At 37.7% G+C, this 23077-nt stretch overlaps 1 protein-coding gene across 1 annotated transcript in view; it reads left to right on the top strand.

Annotated features, from left to right (window-relative positions):
• The window catches only part of CCDC170 (coiled-coil domain containing 170), a 48117-nt gene that overhangs the window by 3294 nt on the left and 21746 nt on the right, over positions 1–23077 (top strand). Inside the window, exons 3-6 of the mRNA XM_026083666.1 lie at positions 5073–5204; positions 8888–9144; positions 14734–14878; positions 16829–17014. Of these exons, the coding sequence (XP_025939451.1) occupies positions 5073–5204; positions 8888–9144; positions 14734–14878; positions 16829–17014 (720 nt within the window). The remainder of the gene's footprint in view (positions 1–5072; positions 5205–8887; positions 9145–14733; positions 14879–16828; positions 17015–23077) is intronic.

Below are 23077 nucleotides of genomic sequence, written 5' to 3' on the forward strand. Positions count from 1 at the left end.
TTATCTGTGCAGTAGAATCATGCCTGATGAAATGCTTTGTTACAAGTAGGTTTAATTATCAGACTCGTGAACAGCTGCAGGCAAAAGATAAAAAACTATTCACTTAAATATGAAAATATGCATATTCCCTGCCAAAAATATGATAATCATACCAACTTTTCTAGTGTGGTGTTGCAATGTATAATTAGCTTCATATTTACAAAGCCACTTGAGGATACAGTGGACTGCTTCTATAGTAAATCTCACTAAAATCACAAGTGAATGAAATGGTGATTCTCATTAACTTTTGCACCTGGCTTCATTTAAACCTCTTTTAAATCCTGCTGTATGTGTGTATCCATCTTTTCAAGTTCATCCTTTTAAAATCTAGTCATGTATGACAAATGTAGGTTTCAGAAGTTCCAGCTATAAAAGGTTTTCTCATATTGATTATTGCTGAGGAACAGAGGCCTTCTTTCTTTGGCAACAATCTGTAATTTTTTCTTTCATCAGTTTTGAGATTTATTCCTTCTTTCTGTAGGGTCAGAAGTGGTTGTGTTTGTTTAAGGAAAGAAAAAGAAAACATACAACAATATAGTAATATAAGAGTATTTATTTGTGTTACTGTTTCCAGGCTCCAGCCATGGTTTTGGAGCCATGTTGTATTGAAGAATGAAGCAAAAATCCCTACATCAAAGAATTTCATGTGGATGTATGATATTAAACAGCAAGTGGAGTAAAGCAAAAAGGTGGACAAAGTAGCAAAGAGACAGCACATGCCTTGCCTTACTCCCTCAGAAAGATAAGGTGTTGAGAAAATTAGTAGCCCTTTTATCTCAGAGTTGTGTGCTATATTGTATGTGACCATGAGCTATGCTGTATGTATCACTCTGGCTTGATGAGTTGCAACTGCTGTGTGAAAGAGCACAGCTGAGTGTCTTTGAGGGAGGTGAATGTGATTGAACTGGCTGGATCTAACCCAGTGTATACTAGAGAGTTGAAGAAAGATTTAAAAAAACAAAAACAAACAAACTTGACAATATTATATGAACTAATCTAAGGTAATTTACATTCTATTACAGTCCAAACCAGCAGTTTTGCTTTATTTCCCAGGCCTTTTTGTGTTTCTGATAGAAGAGGGTTATTTTGCTGGATAAGAATCTGTTCAGAAAACTGTTCTTTTTTTCTATTTTGAATGGGTAGGAGCTGAGTTTCTGATTTATTTCAACCTGGAAACTGAAGCCGATGTAGATGAAAGCAGAAGGGCAGCATGTCACATTTTAACTTTATGATAATATGTGCCAGAGTCTCTGTTAACCTCCTATAAACTCTGGATGCTCCTTTAAAGTCATGGTTTCTGACGTCATGAAACCTAAATATTTTGGAACTTTCTTATCAAGCCATCTGATGGCTGTCTCCACGTGTGGCACATTGCCAAAGCAGAGACAAGGAAAGGCATCTGAGCTACATCCTTCATGGTATAAAAGAGGAAGGGAGTTCTTAGGAAAAGCTCCATAACCTCTTAAGAGCATCTGAAGTTAAAATAGCTGTTAGTGGTGCGTAATCGCTCGCTTAAGGCTGCCTTGGTACTTGAGGGCTGGAGGGAAGCAAATGTGATGCTAATTTTTTTATTAGTAAGATGTTTTATTTATATTTCTGCTTGAGAAGACCTTGTTGGAAGTGCGTTGATTTCACAGCATAAAATGCTGTCCAGGAATTTCTATGATGCTTTAATAAGCTATAAGCTCTAAATGTCAGTTTTTATGTCTTCAGCTTTAGTATATGTAGTTATCAGCTATGTACCTATTCTATTACTCAAAAAACACCAGCTGCTAATTACATTAACCAGCTGGCCTGTTTTTATACTTTGTAGCAGTCATTCATAAACTGTTACCCAGTCAATAGAAAGTTATGTCAGCAGAACCTGTGCTTTTCACATTTTCTGAAAACTGTTCCAGGAACTGGTCTTCTGTCAGTTACGACACGTGACAGCTAGAGAGGACCTGCTCGTTTCAGTTACGATCACCTAGTTTGGAACAATTGTAACAATCAGGAAGCTCAGTCCCTCAGCTGAATCCTGTAGGGTTGCTGGAGAGGTTTGTGGGGTTTGCTGGTTGGTTGGTTTGTTTCCTTTCTCAGAGTTGCAGGAAAAAAGTAGGGAAAGGACAGGAAAAAGACCAACATGACTGGTCTCAACTGAGCTCTCGGTTATTCTGTCTTTCTGAGACCTCAGGTAGTCATCTTCAAGTCAGTCAGTAGTCTTCTCTTAAAAAAAAAAACAGTTTGTGCTTCAGTTGGTTTTCCACTCACAGTGTCTGAACAGCATATGAGAATATGAACAAGCAAAATTTTTGTCTGAGGTGTCTTCACACAGAGTAACAGTGTGCTGCTCCTTCTTGGTGTGGGTTTCTCTTTTTAAAAATCTTTCTAAAGTCTAGTCATGTCCTGAAGATGAGACACAGCAGAAAACTATTTGTACTCCCAGTAGTTTTGGTAAGAATTATATTGTTATATTGTCCACTGAACAGATGTAGCATTTATTTTTTTAAATTTAATATTTTTATGAACTGTTTCAAGTTGCTTATTAATCTGTAGAACACTGCTTTTTTTTGACAGGCAAATTAAGAATACAGTTTTGTGTGTGTGTGTGCATGCTTTTGTGCTCTGACCAGAACTGAAACAATTGCACAAGTTCCAGAGGTACCTGATAAATCAAATCCATCTAGCTTTGGTTTGTTTCAGCTGCCCTTTTGTGCATTTGACTGCTCTCTTAATCAAATCCCTCATAGACTTTTTCTATCACTCTTCAGTGTTAAGTGATGATATTTTCTTAAAACAGCCTGTCACAGAAATGTTTCTTGCTTTTCTGCTAAAATGCATATTTTAATCTGTACTCGTGAAACAGTATTTACAAGCCTACTTGTTACAGGAGGGTAATATTCTATTTGAAACTGAAATAATTTTTATTCCAAAGTAAGACTTTCTTTTCAGGTAATTATTTAGGAATAACTTTTTAATCTAATTCACACTACAATAAAAAATGAATTTTAACTTTTAAGTAAGACAAGCCTATACAAAATGTGGAGGGTTTTTTTTTCCACATGGAGTTAATACTGCTTAATTACATAGAAAGATACTGTAGCTCATTAAGAAATTGTGAATGGCTTTCAAGAATGATTTCAGCTGTGAATTTGTATCTCCAAGTCTTGCTTGAAAAGAGTGTATATTTTAGAATAATGCCTTTGCTGGTCARCATGAAGTGCAAACAACATCTTGTCTCTCTCTTGTTTGAAATACCTAGTTTCAATAACAGTCATGAACTGGGGTAGATTTGCATTTCATAATGCATACTAAAAGCATTAGGATGGCAGTTTTGCTTCAGTCCTGTGTGGGAGCTCATGGAATAAAATCTCCTCGTGTTTTCTCTGCTGTATGTGCTCCCAACATCACTTAAACATAGTTCTGTTCTGAAGGTGTTAATGTCATCATTTTGTAGTTACAATCATTTTGAAAAAAATGTTCTGTCTCATGAAGTTCCTATCAACACCTCAAGTCTGAATTTTCATATTGAAAGATTTAAGTATCAAAGGCAAAGAGATCCACCACACTTGTGCTCTACTGTAAAAAAAGGAGAGTGACATATAAATGAGAAAGCTTGTTTTAACAAGTCTAAAATGCACAGTTAAAAGAGCTCTAGCCTTACAAGTGACATGAAGGAGACTGGGCTAGAAGCACAGAGCCAATGCTTGTTGTCTATTAGAAGGGCCTGAAAAAGGATGAAAGGAGGTCAGTATAGCAATGATGACTTCTGGGGACAAGAAAGCATCATTCAGAAAGCTGAAGTTATGTCTAAGTGAAGAAGTTCAAAAGGACCTTTAACCCTGGCAGGTTAAGAATAAAAGCACGATTGTGCAAACCAGAAAGTGACTTTGAGGAACAGGTAGGAGTGACTGAGTAGTCATGGACCCTTCAACTTGGTAGAGAGACAACTGAGGTGAGATATGATAGAAATCTGCAAAATCTTGAGTGGCATGGAGAAGACTGATAGGACTGATTTTTCTTCGTCTTGTCCAACATAAAAATTAGAGGTCATGAAATGTAAGTAGTAGAAGCCACACTCTAAAAAGTAAAGTGATTCTTTGCATAAGATGGACTTGTGGACTTTCTTGCCAAACAACATTTTGGATGATGAAAGTTTACATGGATTGATGGAGAGACTGGATAAGTTGGTAGAAGAGGAACCCTGTGAAGGTTCCTAAATGCATAGAAACTACAGGGAATAACCTGAGATGAAAATAATTGGATGTTATGGAGTTATTGAAGGGGAACATACTACATGCTTGTGCTGTATTTACTCAGGGATCTGCTTATGGCTGCTGTTGGAAAGAGGATACTGAGAGAGATGCTCTAACTCTGTATGGGAATTGCTATGATGTATCTTCATTTACTTTTTTCCCCCCCTTTCTGTGTTTTATCAGTTAAATTAACTTGGTGTTATTTAAGACAACTGCAATTTCTGTGTTAAGTGCTGCAAGATACCTTTGTAAAGAATAAAACACTGAGGGTTCAGAACTGCACCCATTACAGCTTTGTCAGCATGTTGGTTATAGTCCATTGCGTAAAGAGAAATGCTAAAAGGCAAGAAGAACAGCAGCTAGAAGCAGGATAGAGAAGAGTCAGATAACTTCATTATTGCATACTTTGACTTTTATTCTCTCATTGTTTTTTTTCCTCTCTGTACTGCTAAACTAGAGTATAGATACACAGAGCAACCCAGCACTTTTTAGGGGTAGTGGGCTTATGTAAGGAATAGAAAAGCCTTTCTCTGACGCCAAGGATACTTTATATATATTTATATTTAGTCATGCAATGACCATGTAAGTGGCTCTGCTGATATACTCTGTCACTTTAAAGACACTGGTGACTGGTAGAAAAGTCACTGTTTACTCTATTTTTTAATAGGGTCAGTTATTGTGGGAATAAGGTATTTGGAATAAATGCCATTTAGTAGCTCAAAAAGCCCACAAAACACTGAAGCAAAAGTATTCAAAAATGTGATGTCTGATGTTTTTCTTTTTGTGCTGTTTTCCCAGGAATCTTATGGTTGCTTTCCTTTGGATATTCCTGTCACTAGAGAGCAGATGAATCGCTATCGGGCTGCAGCTGAAACTGCTCAGAGTGAACTTGCAGCACTTTTGGTGAAGTATGATTGTGCCCAATCAGAGGTACCTTTAAAAATACCTCCAAATCCTTCTCCAGATTTGAGAATTCTCTATGGTTACTTTCTGTAGAGGATAGAATGTTTGTAGGAAGTCCAAAAGTCCTTGCTTTTTGATGCAGATTTTTTGTTTCTCATAACATTTTTTTAGAATTTCCGTGTGAGTTTTACTCTGCTTGCTAGGTGTCCAAGAACTTATTATGAATTTATACTTGAAATATTGGCACCAGAGTCTTCCTTTTATCATGGTCATTATTATCATTGTGTAAATACACTATTTGATAATTAAACCTGGAAGTTTGGTAATTAAACCTGTATCCTGTTATTGCTGGTGACTTAATGTATAGATGTCCATCCTCACTCATCTCTCCTCTTTAATGAAGTTACAGCTCCCAAAATATGCATTGCTTACATTGCCAGTGAAGGTGTGTTTGAGCTAATGAGGTTGATTGTAACTAGAGTAGCTAAAGTACACATACGCATCATTTCCTGCTGTCTCTGCTCTGGGGATGGTAGCTCTCAGGAGAGATGTAAGGTGGGGGAAGTAACATTTATAATGAACAGTTGGATTTGTTTAGACGATATTTCTGTATTTTCACTCTTTATTTTTATTTTTTAAATATATAGCTGAGTAAGACTTATTTAATCTGGTTCTACAATGAAGGCACTGGTCAGTTTTAAAATGGCAAAGATATTTGCCGCTGAGGGAAATGAAGTGCTGCACRCATTTATCTGCATCCATAGATTTAGGTGTGTATATATATACATATGCATAACATACATGTATACATAAAGCATGACAGAAACTTGGAACATTCATCATCCAATTAGTACTTTAAGCATTTGTACATTTTAGAAATGTGTATTTCTCTTGCACTTTGTAAAGTGTTTTGAGATACTTGTGTAATGCATGAACATTAAAAAAAGGCTCTGTCTGCCAATGAGATAAAATTTCTTTTATTGTAGATAACAGAATATGGATAATAGCAAGAACGTGTAATATTATAGGGGAATGAATTGTTAATACAGTATCCAGTTAAAACCACAGAGATGAGTGTGTGTCAGCTGAGCTGAACTTTGACCAGCTGATCCTGAAAATATTGTAAAGACTGTGAAGGTCTTTAATGGCTATATAGGATCAATACTTTAGCTTTACTTATCATTTTTAAAAAGTCATTCAAAACTTCATGTTCTCATATAAATAATTTGTTCTCTATGTTATTGGAAATCTTGAATGGCTTTATTGCCAGCATAACCGATTTATAGATTCTTTCAGCACTCTTCTTGCAAAAGCAAAAGAATAGTCAAGAAAGCAGCTGCTCATGCTCTTGTTAATGAAGACCTTCATGACCCAGTTAAGGTCAAAGCCTGGTTGTGCTGAATGCTCTGTAAAACTCATGATATGTAATTATTCTTGTTCTTTCTGCTATTGAAACTGACCACGAAGACAATGGACAGAAGAAAAAAAAATCCCATTTTGCAGATGGGGCATTGAACCACAGAGAAATTTAAGGTTATGAACGCTTTAATCTGCCATAACTTGGTCCAGCTGCCAAGCAAAGCAGTCCTATTGTTCCTTCAGCTGCTCATTTCCTTCCCTGCACTGCCCCATCCCTTGTGTTGGCATGAATATCTGTGTAGTTGTACAGCACACTGGGCTGGGGAACTCATCCAGCTGAAGAATAAAGCCTTCCCTTCTGGGCTGTTTTTTAGCCGGATCAGTTTCCCAGTCTGTGTTACTTCATAGCCATATAAATGCTTTTGCTAGCGCAAAGAAGAGGGTGGAATATGGGGTTGAAAGCTTTGAGCCTAGGAAGGGTCAAAGCTGCTTTCCTCAAAGCAGTACTGGTTTATGTCAGCTCTGAAGTGTTTGATGAACTAGTGCTTGCAGAGGAGGGGTCGTATTCAGTGTAAGCTGATCAGAGACTGAGCTGCTGTTGAAAGAGTGGTCTGTCTACCTGACTTCTCAATGGTAGCCTTTTTGCTGTCATGTGGTAAGTCATATCAGCTTTCTGATCCAGCTAAAAATAAAAGCCTGTCTTTTTTGAGTGGCAGGACTAATTTTCACCATGCATCTCCATGAATATTAGCAACAACATATGGTCGCTGGCAAAAATGCATTTGTGAGAAGAGAGGGAGATATGCTACAAAAATCTAAAGATTTAGAGTGTGGTTCCAAGACAGTTCTCAGATTGATATTTTTTTTCCTCTTCAAAGGGGTTGCTATGCATTAGTGTTATAACCACTTGATGAGCTAGCTAAGTTCATTAAATTGTCAGAAAACTACACTCCCCTACCTATCTCTTCTCCGTAAAAAGTGAATTCTTTTCCATCAACTGAGTTGAATTGTTTTATTGAGGAGTCAGACAAGTACCAGAGCTGGTACAAGGGAGAGGGCAGGAGTGCATGCCGGGGAACAGGAAAAACAGGACCTCCCTTTTCCAAGGCAGCAACCATTCAATGGCTCACCAGTATCTTGGAATTTCGCTCAGAATATCTTGAGTTTGGTCCCACTGCTTAGACTCTGGCAGAGTCATGAATTTATTCTGACTTCCTAAGTTGTAGTTTAATGTCTTAAATATTTACTCTCTCAAAATATTTGCCACAACCTAAAAGCCTTAAAGCAAGTCATAAAGAACAGTTAATGCAGCTTAATTATTTGCCTGTTAATTTTATGTACTAGGAGCTAAATGCTCATATTACATCTTGCTGCTTACAATTGAGTTGTAAGGAAAGCTTAAACATGGCTTAACACTTCTTATAACAAAAATTCCCCTTTCAATTACTTGTTCCTTTTACAAAATAAAATAATAACACTGAAATTTTATGTGCCTGGCATGTCTACCTCAAGCTCATTTTTTTGGAGAAGTTTGTAGCAGAAATAGTTGAATGGAAAATGATATTTTAACCAAAAATTTTGAGAGAGAGAAGCAAAGAAAAACAAATGAACTCCATGAGCTGTTGGGAAGATCTAGCATCATCTTTGGAACAAGTTCTTGACATTTGGCAGTGATCTCTTCCTACCCTCCCTGAAAAGTCTTTCTGTTTCTCTGTAAATCCGGCTACACTGGGTTGAATTATCAGACTGAAAAATAACTATTTGCATATACTGAGAAGAGGCTGCCTAGAGTACAACTTTCAAAAAATTTCGTTGCCTCTGAAAAGGCTGCAAATCATCAAAAGGCAAATGATCCGCTCTCATAAAACAGGATACTTTATTTTTACAACTCCCAGCAGCTGTAGATTATTTGTGCAATTGGGCACCAGAATTGGGAGAAGTGGGGAGGCAGGCAAAGAAGTGGGAGTGGTGGTGGTAATAACTGTATTGCAATGCATATGTGTAAGGAATGTGAGTTAAGGTTGCGCAGAAAACCTTTACATTGACTTTTCCTAAATTCTGAATTTGTGAATATATTTATCTTCCTGTAGGAGATTATATTAAAAAGTTATATTGTATTACATAGCAGAAGCTTTTCTTTTTTGCTAACCCCCTTTTCTATTATTCTTTTCTACTTATTTGAAAAGAAAGTTAGTTGTCTCTCTCCACCCAGTCTCTTAGTGATACAAGACTGACACTTTTGTTTCAAAATGTGTTTCTTGTCACATTCTTAAACTTTTATGTGGTCTAATATTTCAGTTCAGACAGAATTTTCCTTTCTTTTTATCTGTTTTCTCTTTTTCTGCTTATAGCTTCTTGAACTCAGGTCCAAAACGGTCTCTAAAGAAGCCTCTTTTCAAGAGCTGAAGGCTGAAGCGGAAAGCTACAAGGAAAACAATGCTAGACAGACTTCTCTACTTCTGTCTTTGCAAACCCGAGTTCAAGAGATGGAGGAAGAGTTAAGCATGCTCGCCACTTCTAAAAAGCAAACTGAGTTGAGAGCTCAGGAAGCTTTCAAGGAGAACTGGGAGCTGAAGGAGGAACTTCATGAGCAAAATGCTGAACTTAAGTAAGATTCATATGAACTATGAAAGGATTTGTGTTTGCGATGACAGAATACAGTAGATGGACTTTGTAGTAGTGGTAGATGGACTTTGTCGCAGGCCTCCTGAATTCTGTTTTAGTGCCTTGCAAAATCATTGTACTTGAGTGTGTGGAAGGTATTGAAATTAGTCTTTTGTTTTGAGTTGTTAGCCCATAAATAAGGCTTCAAGAGTTGTGTCCGCTGGAGGAGAAATTAAGATATGACTCAGCTTGGTATAACCTTATTTATCAAAAATGAGCACAGAGGTCTGTTTCTCTGAATGCAGCAAAAACAATAGGTATGGTTTCCTCATTCAGGTATTTCCAAGTATGGCACTGATGTAAACTCTGTGCTTTTCATAGCACAGTCGTGATGARCTCTATCTCCAGCTGTGGTCTAGTGCCCTAGCCTGTCTTACCATGTGATTCCTTTTCAGATATATATCTGTTGCTTGACATGATGGCTGGGCTGTGTAGTGGGGAGTAACTGTGCTGCTGTACCAACCTGTCTCTTTTCCCCTCCTCTCTAGCACAGCTGGAACTGGAACAGTGTCAAGTGAAATTTTTGTTAGGCTCTCTGTTAGGAGCAGCGTAATAAAGCAAATACGGTATATTCCTGGTTAGTAACATCCTAAAGGGAGCATGTTAATGTACACTTTTCAGTATGTTAGCTTTGTCTGACTTTTCTTCTGCTTTCTTTTGGACATTACTGTGTTTTTCTCTCTCTCTCTTTTTTTTTTTTTTCTTTAAGTGCATACTAATCTGACAGTTCTGGTATCCTGTACTGCATATTTGCTAATATTTCAGGTCTGTGGGAAGGAAACTGATAGTAATGTTGATTGTAAATAAAATTGATCAGTCTGAATATATTCCAAACTCTAAAATTCCAACATCAATGTCAATCACAGAATATCAATGAACACCTTACGGGCTTTTATAATGGATTTTTTCCATTCTTGTAACCATTACAAGGCTGATATTTAAATGAGAATGCCATTCTCAATATTGTCTAGCTAAGAGCAAGATGAGTGTTTACCAGATGTCTGTATTTCCCAAGTCGGTATTTTGCACAGCTCTTCCAGGTTTTGTGAATTACAAGTGGATAATTAAGTTATTTTAGTAGCTGGAGAAATCTGTTACAGTGCACTTGTTTATTACCAGCTGAATTGTCAAAAGCTCTACCTGAAGAGCGCTGATGTAGATTGCCAAAGATTTCAGATTATAATCCCAATATAAGCAAGGTAATAGTTAAGCCAAAAAGTATATTATACATCCTAACAGCATAGCAAACTTCACAGTCTCCAGGATAACAGTTGTTAAGATTTAAAATGCTGTCTTTGACAAAAAGAAAGAAGGACCTTCTACCCTGCTTGCCTGACTCACTAAGAAAAATCTATCAAACTAGCATGTGTCACAGTAGTAGGCTTTTGTTACAGTGATATGATCCATTTTATGTGGCACAAATCTGTGCTGCCGCCCCCAACATGGTCCTGTCCTTTACTTGGCTGCTCTGTTTTGCCCATTTCACTTGTGTCAGCACTTCCATTTGTGTGGCCACATGGTGAACAGGACCAGGGAACTGCTCCAAGTGATAGCTAAATAAAGAGTGTAGTTTTCAGCTATGCCAGTCCCAGATGCAGTTCACTGTGTGCCTAGCATATACCACCAGAGCGCTGGCAAAAAGCAAGAAATCAAGGGAGGGTAAGCCCACCCTTTTGGAAGGAACAAGTGTTTATGCTGGATTAATCTGATCATGAATCTACATCATACAYTTTCAAAGCTTTTTTTCTCATCTTCATCCTTTTTCTCATCCTGATGGTTATGTGCTCCCACTTAATACTAGTCAATGTACTGACTTAATGAGTTTTAGTTCCTTAATCTGACCACCTTAGTAGCACGTGGCACATGACTAGTCATAAATAGACATTCAGGATTTTCACCACTAATAAAAGGGAAGAGCAAGCCAGTAGGCATGAAATGCACATTTGCATTCTATACCCAGGGATAGAGTCAAAAATGTTTAATGAATTCTGTGATTGGTTTCCAAGAAGTACACCTCTCCTATTCAAAATGGTACTTTTCTACTCAAAAGGACTATTGCCAAGGTATTTTTAGAGCCTGAAGTGTAAAAAGCTTTTTTTTCCCCCCTTCTCTTTGCTCATTAGTTCTGAAGAGCTAGCAAAACTGTGAAAGAGCTGTGGTCCGCTTTTTTGTGTCTCATTGCCTATCTTCTAGGTGCTCATACCTGTATGGTTGTACTGAAGATTATTAGGGTTATTCGTAAAGCTGTCAAGTATRTGCTTTGTACTTCAGATTCTTTATTTTTAGAAGCAGTCGCAGTTCTGTATGTGATGTGCCTTGATTTTCAGAGCCGCAGAACAGTTTGTATGCTTGGCAGTCAAGGAGATATTTTTCAACTTGTAAGTTGAACACATCTGAAATGGCAGTCACCAAGAAGCAATCTATATAAAGGCTTATTATGTCATTGCAGAGTAACACCGACCTTTAAAAAAAAAAATGCAAGTAATATTATGTGAAGTTCTCATGCTCTGGCTTTAAAGAGTAAATTTCATTTATTTTTTGTTCAAAGATTAAAGATGAAAAAATTTTATTTTTAAAAGGTTAAAATCTGTATTTAAATTATACGTTATCACTGTTAACTTGCAGCAAAATTTGCCTCAAAAACTAGCCTGTAGTTTTCAAGAATGTAATTAATATATGCTTTGCTGCCTTGGCTATAGTGTAAAATTGTCTAGAGTCTGATAAAAGGTAGGAAAGTCATTGTTAATGTTATAAAAGTTCATATTAATACTAAGACTCTTTGAATATGTAATATCAAGCATTTTGTTCATGAATCTGTTAGTAGTTTGAAAAAAGTTATCTGCCTTATGACRTTTCAAGTTTTCTTGAAGGTTAAGTTGACCGTTAATATGTGAGACCAGATGTTTCCTGTGGTATATGCAGCTTGTCTTAGCACTACTGCACATTTGGGCTTCCTCAGACAGGTACTTTTTTCCCGCTGAGAAGTTTTGCCTTGCACAGGAATTCAGGCTTTCCTCCATTCCTCCGGGATTTCCAGCTACTCTGTAACACAGTAGCTTTGATCAAACTGCAGGTTGTCAGAAATCCTAGACGGTACCAGCATGGATCAACTCCATAGTGCATGCACAGTGAGTTCAGCATGGTCTGAGGTGTGTGGGGGTTTTTGGTACATGGGATCACAGAGTAGTTTAGCTTGGAAGGGACCATATGAGGTCATCTGATCAAATCTCCCACTCAAGGCAGGGCCAACTTTGAAGTGAGATCAGTTAGATGTGTGCAGGTCATCTGGGCACCACTTCTGCAGTAAATTTGACACTTGTGTTGAATCAGGCTTGTACATATATTTGTATATCGTACTTTGTATGCAGTCTAAGTGCTGTCAGTCTAATACACTGCTCTAGTGCATATGTGTGTATCCATTTCTGGATTCTCACGCATTTCCACTTCTGATATATCCCTCTTTAGGACAGCAGTTTAGCAGCCATCTCACAGCTTAGTTTTGCTGGGGTAATGGAGGAGAACATCAGTTACCTTGAGGTGAGAAAACTGTGAAGTACTTGTACTCTGAGGGCTAGAGCACGCCGCATAAAATAGCGTTCTTTTTACTCGCCGTGTGCACTGTGCAGTATTGCATGGCGTTTTCCTCGTCCTGTGTAGCACAGTAATTAAAGTTTTTCATTTCTCTCTTTTATTCTTCTACTCTCTTCTGCTTTGCAGCAATGACAGCAACTGGGCTGATCCACCTCCTAAGGCAGCATCTTACAGTTTTTCATGGACTGCCTCTTTTGCTGACACCAGTTCATAGCTGTTCAGCGTACTGTGTTCATAACCACCATGTGTTTCCCATAGGTGTCTCATGATGGTTTTTGATTATGGAATGGTGCTCAGTTGCTTCTTTAATTGCCATCCTAGAGAAGAATAAAGCAAAACTGAAAAAGAGAGAGTCCCAAAACTGCAAGCATGCCCACCTTGAAAACTTAGAACAGTTCTGTGTGCTAATAATTAAATGCTGTAATAGAATTAAAAAAAATTATTGCTCAAGTTAACAGACAGCTGTTTGGTGATATCTTAGATCTCATTTTATTCTAGTGCTCAAATCTTTGTCAAGAACTTGCTTTAGAAAGTACCTTGTTTCTCATCTAGAAGCTTGAAAGATTTCTAGCTCTTGCACCAACTGCATTTTTACCGCTGAGTACCTTTCTAATATGTGTTTTCTCTGAGAATGAATCTGAACTGAAAATTCTCAGTCTTTTGCAGTGCTGTTTAGTAATATTATCTGTGATTTCTGCATGTTGTTAAGTTTAACAAATGCTGTGGATACCTTGATATCAGTTCCTTCTGATTGTCTGTTGACTGGTATACCAAGAGTATAAACAGTTCCTTCTTCTGATTAGTTCTGTTCCATCTTATGTATTCTGAAATGATGTTGGAGTTGATATCTGGATTTCACAAATGATTATTTTGAGCTCTCTTGGAATGGTTATTTTTGCCAATCTGTTCCTTTGCAGTTTCTAAGCAGTGATGCTCAGTGCTACAACACCAAGAACAAGGTTTAGATCTTCTATATGTTTATTATCTATACAGGCTGTGCCAGTACTTGTTTCCTAACCTTGTCTTTGTCTGTGGCAATGAAAAGAATGTAACCGTGTTTATGCCAATGAATTAAATCAACCACTCTGTTATTTGATTGTTCATTCTTATCGAGCATTTGGATACCCATACGTGCTGTTAATGTGGGCAACTTTGGCTGTTAACTGATAGGAATGTCATGTGGGATGGGAATCTGCATGATAGGTGCCTTTGGGAAGTGATGAAATTGTTGAGAAAGAACCTACCTTGTCTGCAGACTTCTGCAGTAGTTTCCTTGTTCATTTGTTTTTAACTTGACCCCTTTGGCCTGAATGAGGATTGCACTTTTTTTTTCTTTACTTCCACTTCTTTTTTTGGGGGATAGTGTTACACTGCAGAAGGCTGTACCTACAGTGAACTATCATCTCCCTTTTCTGGTTGCTGCTGCTTGTAAACTTCCCTTTGCAAGCATTCTGGATGTCCTACACTTCCGTTTGTCAGAGGAGGCTTTTTCCGCTGAGTCTGTGGAACTGCACTGTCAGTTTCATTGGAGAAGGGACTTTTAGCTTCCCCCCCCCCGTGATTTGATCACTTTCTTCCCCTTTTTACTTTTTCTTACCTTTTCACTTGCAGCCTCCATTACTAATATCTTGAGTGGACTGTGTGTTAATATTATTTGGCTYCTGTGTTTTAGTGAAATCCTGTGCTGAGAATGATGGGATTGTAGAGGATTCTTTAAAGTGCTAATCAAAAGCGAAGATGAAGAAGTATTTACATATAAGGCAACTAACAAGTTATATGTATTAAATAACATATGTAGAGAATTATATATCACATGTAACTTGTAAAAGATCATTTTACAATGTGCAGAAGCTAGCAATAATCTTAGGGTAATGTTTTTTGCCTAGAACTCTGTTTCAGAGAACATTCATCCTGATATGCGTATTTTTTTTTGGCTGATTAGTAAATGTTTGAATGAGTGTGAAGAAAGCAAGACTCAAGCTTCAAAGATCAGCAGAAAACACGAGGAACTGCTTATACAGCTTTCTGGATTCTTGGACACAGACATCAGAGAAAAAGAGGAACCGCAGGAACTTTTAATTTTAAAGGTGAATATGTGTAGGCAAGGGCCTTCTAATAGGTACTGATGAGACTTATTAAAACATTTCACTGTGTTTTATTACTCCAGTGGATATTCTTAAAATGAGCTTAATTCTTAAAAAATATTTGGCTCGACAAAAAATGCATTCATACTTCTATATACTGATTTTTAGGAAAATATTTATCAAAGAAATAAAACAACTATTTCAACAACTTAAGTGACAAAGACAGAATCTTTGTGCTAAATGATAACACTGTCTGTAAATCATTATTAAAGGCAGTTTTTTTTCACATTGGCCTGATTTTTACAGGTGCTGAACACTAATAGACCTCACTGAACTCAGTCTGGTCTTATCTGCGTAAATATTTAATTAACCCGTAGTTCCTAAGAACAAACTCTGAGTAGATAGGTAGCTGAAAGCTTTCCTAAAACATTAGCAGTGGGAATTACTAGGTGACATATAAATTGTACCACTAGTTCTTAATGCTCATCTAAAGCCAATGTACCATTAAGTAGAAACATCTGAAATGTCATACACTGAAACAATCCTAACTATGTCCTGTAACAAAATGCTTTAAATTGCTGTATTTGAAACGTAATCATAAAACTTCATCATCTTCTTTCAGAATATTTCTAAAGTTCTGGAAGCTAAGCTTCCATTCAGGAAAGGAAAATCGTTTTTATAATCTGTTAGCCTTTTGAGATGCAGCTAAAGGCCAATTTATCCTAATTTCATTCGTCTTTCTCATTTTTGTCTAGTCTTCTCTATGCCTATTTTTCCCTCACTTGGGAGCATACCAGGTATTTGGGGAAATTCTGCTTTATTATATTCATATTATTATAAGAATTCTGGCTCTAAGGAATACTTAATAAATTAAGTTTATCTAAATATGTGTCACAGTGATTTTTTTTACAGTCCTTGATGTCATAATATTACAAGCACATTCAAATTGTAACAGATGCTCCTCCGCAACCTGGCTAGTTATCATTTCGGGCAAAGATATTTAGTGTTAAACTGTAACTCATACATGCTTTAAGTTAAAACAAATAATCAGACATAAAGTTTAAAAAAGAATGTTGACTTTTTGTTTAATGACATAAATCTAGATGGCAAATCTAGTTTGCACTGAGAATGGTGTGCTTTAGGAAAACATAGCTACTTGTTTTTCTGTTTGGAGTCATGGTGTGTGTATCTAGATTGTTTTCTACATTATGGTTTAATTTAAGACAGAAGTGCTCTGGCTTAATCTTAAGAACCATCTTACTGGTAGGAGTCGAGGTACATTTTATTCCTTATTTTGTTTATATACTCTTTGAAATGTCCACACTCATCTCTTCTGCTTCTTGGAATTAGCATATCGTACAAAAATAGACCTAGAATCTTCCTGGAACTACTACTTTTTCCAAGGTGTCAGTTGTTCAGAATATCAACCCACCAGTTATTTGGCCCCATCCTTGAATATGCTAATGAAATAGCTGTTACTAGCTAAAGTCTCCCTGTGCCTAGAAAATTTCAAGCATGAAATGAAGCTTTCAGTTCCTCATTCCAAAGGCTTGGGAGACATATATCTTAGCAAACCAAACCAAAACTGTCTGCTTTTCACATGAAGATAGTTACATGATCTGTTTTCATTTTTCTGACCTGCTTCATGTCAAGTACAGATACACAGAAGTGACAGTAGCTCTCCACATTTTTAATAGATCATAGAGACTGTGTGGGAGTAAGTCTGAACCACATTACACTAAGATGTGGGTTTATGGTGGGAATATGGTTTTCATTTTAAGTGTTGTTCTACTATTTTAGAACAGAATAGTAGAATGCTATTATAAATCTAACCTACAGGTCTTACAAACACCATGTATTTTTTAGCATGATTAGGAGCAGGTGTATTATGATGAATATAGGTTACTGTTAAGTGTTCTTAAAAAGTTACTAATATTTGAATTATTTCTCTAGGCCTGTGAAATATGTAAAGAAAATATGACACTAAAAAGCCAGATTGCTGCTCTTCAAGAAGCCATCAATGCCCATGAGATGGAGTCCAAGGCTAACAGAGAAACTATCATGAGGCTTGTTTCAGAAATGGCCAAAGAACAGAAAAAGGCAGCAGGATACTATCAAGACATGGAAAAACTTAGTAAGGTACGTAATTACATGATGTGCATGTTTGTCTTGTTTACAGATATTTTTTAGAAATTTCAAATTAATTTTCAGTAGAAGTTGTATTAGAAAAAGTATTTTTGACAAACTTTCGAAGTCTAGGATCTCTACTAAAAAGAGAACATTTTTCTATGGTTACCCTCTGCTTTTTTAAATCTTGAAAATATATAGAGATTAAATATGAACACAGTTGAAGGGGGACCTGCTTGAGATTTGATGTCTTCTGTTGAAACTTGCAAATTGATATTTTTGCTTCCTTCATACAGTTGTAGACTTTGCTGTTGCTTGCACAAAAATGTAATTTCACAGAAGTTTTGTTAAAACAGTGTAAATGTATACAGTTATCGCATATCTCTGAGGCACAAGCATGGCACAAGGAAAAAATGCTCTTTTAGATAGTATTTATGGGATATCACTAGTTTTCTAAGGGTTATTCTACTGGGTTTCTTTAAAAATTCTAATGAGAAACTGAAAGGAATTAATAGAACRGTATTTTATCCTTTTCACTTAAGGAATTGGAAGAAAAGTGTCTTGGATTACAGACACACTAGATTATTTGCTTTATTGTGGAATAAACTCATTCTTCATGACTGTGAATGTTCAGTTGACTCATAGACAAGTAAGTTGTAGCCAGCAGCATGGCTCTTGCAGGAGAACACTGTTTTGCTCTGGGGAACCCGTGGAGGAAATCTGAGCAGGAATGACACTGAAATGAGAAATACAAGTAAAGCTGTAAGTCAAGAATTCAACAAGTTCACCTAGGTATGGTTTGGAAAAGGTAAGGGTAAGTGAGCACTCCAAGAGAACTCGCTACTAAGAATTTTGGTACATTGCAAAGAATGGACAGACAATAATGTGAGCTATTGTAGCAGTTTTCCTGATTAAGCAATATCTCACTTCAAGCAATTACTGTAAAAAGGGAGCAGTTTACTAAAATGGTAATGAAGATTTTCTGCAGGTACCAAAGCAGTGTGATTTAAAGCTGATCGCTAGAACTTAAGAAAATAAGAGCCGTAACTTAGGCTGCTAAATTATGTAGCTGAGTTAGGTATAGAAATTTTAACGTAAATAGAACCTTGTGCAACTAAGTTTTAAAAGTTAATATAATCCCTCCCCCCCCCCCGCCCCCCGTATTAATCTTTTCCTGAACAAAAGACCACCACTGTGCATTTTAAAAGATGAAGTGTTCTGATTTGGTTGTAGACCCAGTACTTAGGAGATGAGAAATAGCTGATGACATGCTTTAGGGAAGGAAGAATTTGTTATGGAGAAGATAAAATATTAAGTACCAGGAGGGTCATAAATCTTACTTCTGAAAATGCCTCTAACCAAGCTATGTAACATGTTCTGTCCAAGACTAAACTTAGAGTGAGAGAACCTGTCCTGAAAACTTAAACAGGTCCTTTCTGGACACTTTTTTTTGTTCCCATACTTCAAACAAACTTATGTTTGAGTAAGGGGAAAATGTAGTATACTTACTAGGTAAGCCAGAATCAGGCTTTTTAAACCAAGATGTTGGCTTCATTTGTGGTGTTTTGTAAATTTGCTCTGACAGCCAAAACATTTCCAAATTTGAGCAAGTTTTATGAAAAACATTTTCCTATGACTTATTGTGCATATGCCAAATACATAATTTATTTAATTCGTTCTACAGAACTGTATTGTTAAATTAATAGCATAAGCAAGTTGTGATGGAATTTCAGTGGTTCTCTAGTTCTTGCCTTTCAAATGAAGTGTGYGCCATCATGGCTTACATGGAGGTTGCAGATTCCTCCAGTGTTGCTTTGGTTTAGCTACAAAAGGTTAAAGATATTGACTAAATTGGTTGAGAGGTTTTGTGTTTGCAACAGCATATTAAGCAAAAGATTAAAAAGCAAAAGATTTTAATATACCTATCTAAGGTAGAATATACAGCATCACCTCTTCCCCTGATGGGTGTCTTATTAGGTTACAGCGGGAGCATTCTTGGTGGTATAAAGTAGATTTGACTTTGCTGCACAGTTTAAATAAGCACATGGATAGAATTGCACATCGTGATATGTGTGCTTGTCAAAGAATAAAGCCTCCACACTGTCCAATCTCTACTGTCACAGGCAGCAAACAAATATTCCTGTGCTAGAGGAAACACACACATTGCTCATTATGCCCGGACTGTTTTCTGAGCTTTTATTAATGGAATTGCGTGTAACAGAATTTACCCGGCACAAATGGACTACAAGTGATTCTTGCCTGTATTTGCCTCAAGCTCTTAGGGTCAAATATGTTGGCTGTCTTCTGTATTACAAATCAAGAGAGTGGCCAGTTTCCCCCATATTTCCATATTTCTCTGTCAAAATTCTCTGTAAGCATATAGGGGCTGTCACACAAGCTTTCTGTTCAGCAATTCTGTCAGTTTTCTTTAGCAAACCTCAGCTGCAGCACTCTTCTCTGCCTCCTCTCTGAATCATTTCTTTTTTTTTCTTTTTTTTTTTTTTGCGCCAGATGATTCTTCACTTCTCTCTCGGTTTTGTCTGAACTCCCTTTCTTGACCAGGTGCCTTTCTTTATGTCCCATTAAGAGGCAGCTATCGAACAGTCTTGTAAAACAGTTAATAGATTTTGAAATTCATGATGAAGAAAATGAAAGCCGAGTTGGTTTCATTGAAGCAATATTTTAGCAGGATATAAGGTGGATACGTGAGTAATTCAGAAAGTTTTTGAATAAATTTGCTGCAATATTTGCTGTAGTTAGCTGGTTTTCATTTGAGCAACATTAGCATGWGAACCACAATTTTATCTATTCCCCTCTCAGCCTCACTGCATCACAACTGTCAAGCAATAAACAACAGAAACTAATATAATTAACCATGGCTTGCCAACAAGCTTTTGTTGTACTGTATTACTTTTCTCTGTCTGAGAATTCTGAACTTCCCAAATTTCTGACCGAACATTGCAAGAACTTGCTCTTAGAATTCTGTAAATATTTTGCAGACCTTTATTCTGACAGTGCTGGATATCAGATTCATATTTGCTGGAAAAGAATTTGTAAATGCTACCCAGATTTCTAGATTGAGAACTGGAATACTTGTTCTTTCTTACTGTGTGTTCAGAACGGGTGATTATTTATTATGATAATCATTGATTTTATAGTTATGACATTCTTATATTGGAAGAGAGCTTGAGAATGTCTGGAGCTCCTTTAAAAATTTCTGATCTGCTCTAATCAAGTTTCATTCTAGTATTTAATATTACTATATGGTATTTTTTTAAGGTATAGAACATAAAGCAGGTGTTTTACCAGGTGAACTTGCCATTCATACAGCATTGCCATTGCTGCACCACAAAATTTGGTGAACTGATTTATTCTTATTTCTCATTTTCTCTGATGATTCAGCCTGGAAATATTTGTGCTGCTTGCTGAAGTGCTAATTTAAAGATTTGTTTTGCAAGGATATGCACCATGTAGTATCTGTAATTAAAAAAATACATATATAATCAAGCAATTTTAATTAATACAAATATATCTATATCACTAATGCAAAATTAATCATGAAAATGCTGTTTTAATTTTTTATTAAATTTAATTAAATATTTTATTAAATTACATTATTAAGTAAATACATTTATTCTCTAAGTAACATCTAATTTATATAACATTTTCAGTTAATAAAAATATTAAAATCAATTGATTTGATGAACGCATAAATAAAATATAACCTATTATTATTTAAGGAAACTGAGTAAACTGCAAAGTTGAGAAACATGCCTACATTTTGAATATGCCTCAATACTTCGATTGTAGGAGACAGGAGGCCTGGCTGTTAGAGGCCTGGCTTTTTTTGTTTGTAAGATATGTCTTTAAGAAAATATGTTTTAGGGAGAGGTTTTGGCAGGCAGCACAAATATTTCCAGGTTGAATCATCAGGGAAGATGGGAGATAAGACCAAGGCAGTTTACAGTTCTTGTGGTATGGCAGCAGTAAGTGGAGACTTGGCTGGTGTAGGAATTCAGCTGGAAGGATACCTGCATTCTCTTTTATACCTTCTTACTACTGTTAATGTAACTGGCTTTTTTGTATATGCAGTCGCTGTAGTATATTGCAACCCTGAAGCTGGTTGAGGTGCCCATGCTAATAATGATGATGTAATTTACATTCATATATGCTTCTGTGGTCCAAAAACCCTCTATGCCTCTTTACCCAAAATGCTGCATTCTTGAAACAGATGAAAGCTGGAAAGCCCAAAGTTTCTTCTGGAAAGACAAGTGGATCAGTTAACATGCAGGTATTCCAAGGGAAAAAAGGGAGGAAATGCAGCTGTGGTTGTGGCAGAGGTGGTAGTGTTTGCGAACAAGGGGTAATTGCACAGGAACGTGGTGCGAGAGACCTGCCAGCCTCTGGGCTGTGAGAGCGGCCAGCAAGCAGTGGCGGGGTGAGCGTGCGAGATTGCTTCCTGCTGGCGGGCCCTCCGCTGCCCCCCACCCGGGATGCCCCCGCTCAAAGGCTGCAGCTCTGTGTTACCAGCTAATGCTGCTGCTACATTTGCATGCTGCTACATGCCTTGTTTCACATGGAGTATCATGAAAGCCCTTTAGAAAATGTCAGTATTAGTGAATTTTGACCAAAAATGAACAGTAAATTCCTCCAGTTCTGTATGTGGGACTGCGCTATTGCCAAGGTCCAAGTAAGGCTCTGGACACTGTCATCTGTTTGACTGTTGCTGTTAAATATGTCCAAATTCTTTGGACAAAGCCTCACTTGTCTCATGAACTTTCAAGTCTGTATCCACCTTCCTGCAGTGCAGTATTTTTCTTTATCTCATTGGAAGTAAGTCTCTGAGCTGCAATTAGTTTGGGGAGGGAGAGTATTCTGAGGAAGTATTATATGCTTCTTCTGCTCTTTATGCTCTTTTTGAGATGGCTGTTACTGTCTACTGTCAGAGGCTAGCTGTTGGACTGAATAAACCTTTGGTCTGACCTGGTGTAGCTCTTCTCATGTTACTCTCTTCTACTGAAGCTGTTTCACTTTGTGTTCTTTTGCTGAAGAACAGGTTTAGTGCCCTCCAGGATGAGGAGGAGATGGGCATGGCTGCAAGGGAAGTAACTGGGACAACAGACCCTGTGCCTTGCCGGAACACCCAGAAGAAGTGGTGGGTGATTGTTGTGGGTGACTCCCTGCTGCAGGGGATGGAGGCATCTATCTGCCAACCTGACCTCATGTCTAGAGAGGTTTGTTGCCTGTCAAGGGCTTGCGTATGAGATGTCATGCAAAGACKGCCAAGGCTTGTCCACACTTYGAACTATTATCCACTGTTGCTCTTCCATGTGGGCGCTAATGACACCAAGGGCGAATTGGAAACCATCAAGCAGGATTTCAGAGCTCTGGGGACGGTGGTCAAGGGTCTGGGAGCCCAGGTCATCTTCTCCTCAATCCTGCCAGTGAGGGGGATGGATGAGAGGAGGAGGAGATGGACTTTCCAAGTTAATGACTGGCTGTGCTGCTGGTGTTGGCAACAGGGTTTTGGTTTCTACGACCATGGGACCCTGTTTGAAGATTGACAACTGCTGGGGAGAGATGGGATCCACCTCACTAAGCGGGCCACACGTGTCTGCCAACAGGTTGGCCAACCTGGTAAGGAGGGCTTTAAACAAGGAAAGATGGGGGAAGGGGAGAGTTATAGTGCCAGGGTAGCTGGCAAAAGACTGCTCAAGTCAGGATGCCTCCAGCATGTGAATGCAGCCAGGGAAGTGCGCATAGGATGTAGCTATGGAGGATCCTCTTGTATCCCTCATGGCAAACCTGCATGCTTGATCACCTCCCTGAAATGCCTGTACACCAATGCACGCAGCATGGGGAATAAACAGGAAATACTAGAGATCTGTGTGCAGTCGCAGGGCCATGATCTCATTGCCATTACAGAGACATGGTGGGATAGCTCGCATGACTGGAGTGCTGTCATGGATGGCTACATGCTCTTTAGGACAGACAGGCTGGGAAAGCTAGATGGTGGAGTTGCTCTTTATGTGAGGGAGCAACTGGAATGTATTGAGCTGTGCCTAGGGGTGGATG

This window comes from Apteryx rowi, unplaced genomic scaffold, assembly GCF_003343035.1.
Source record: "Apteryx rowi isolate R43461 unplaced genomic scaffold, aptRow1 scaffold_118, whole genome shotgun sequence".
NCBI lineage: Eukaryota > Metazoa > Chordata > Aves > Apterygiformes > Apterygidae > Apteryx > Apteryx rowi.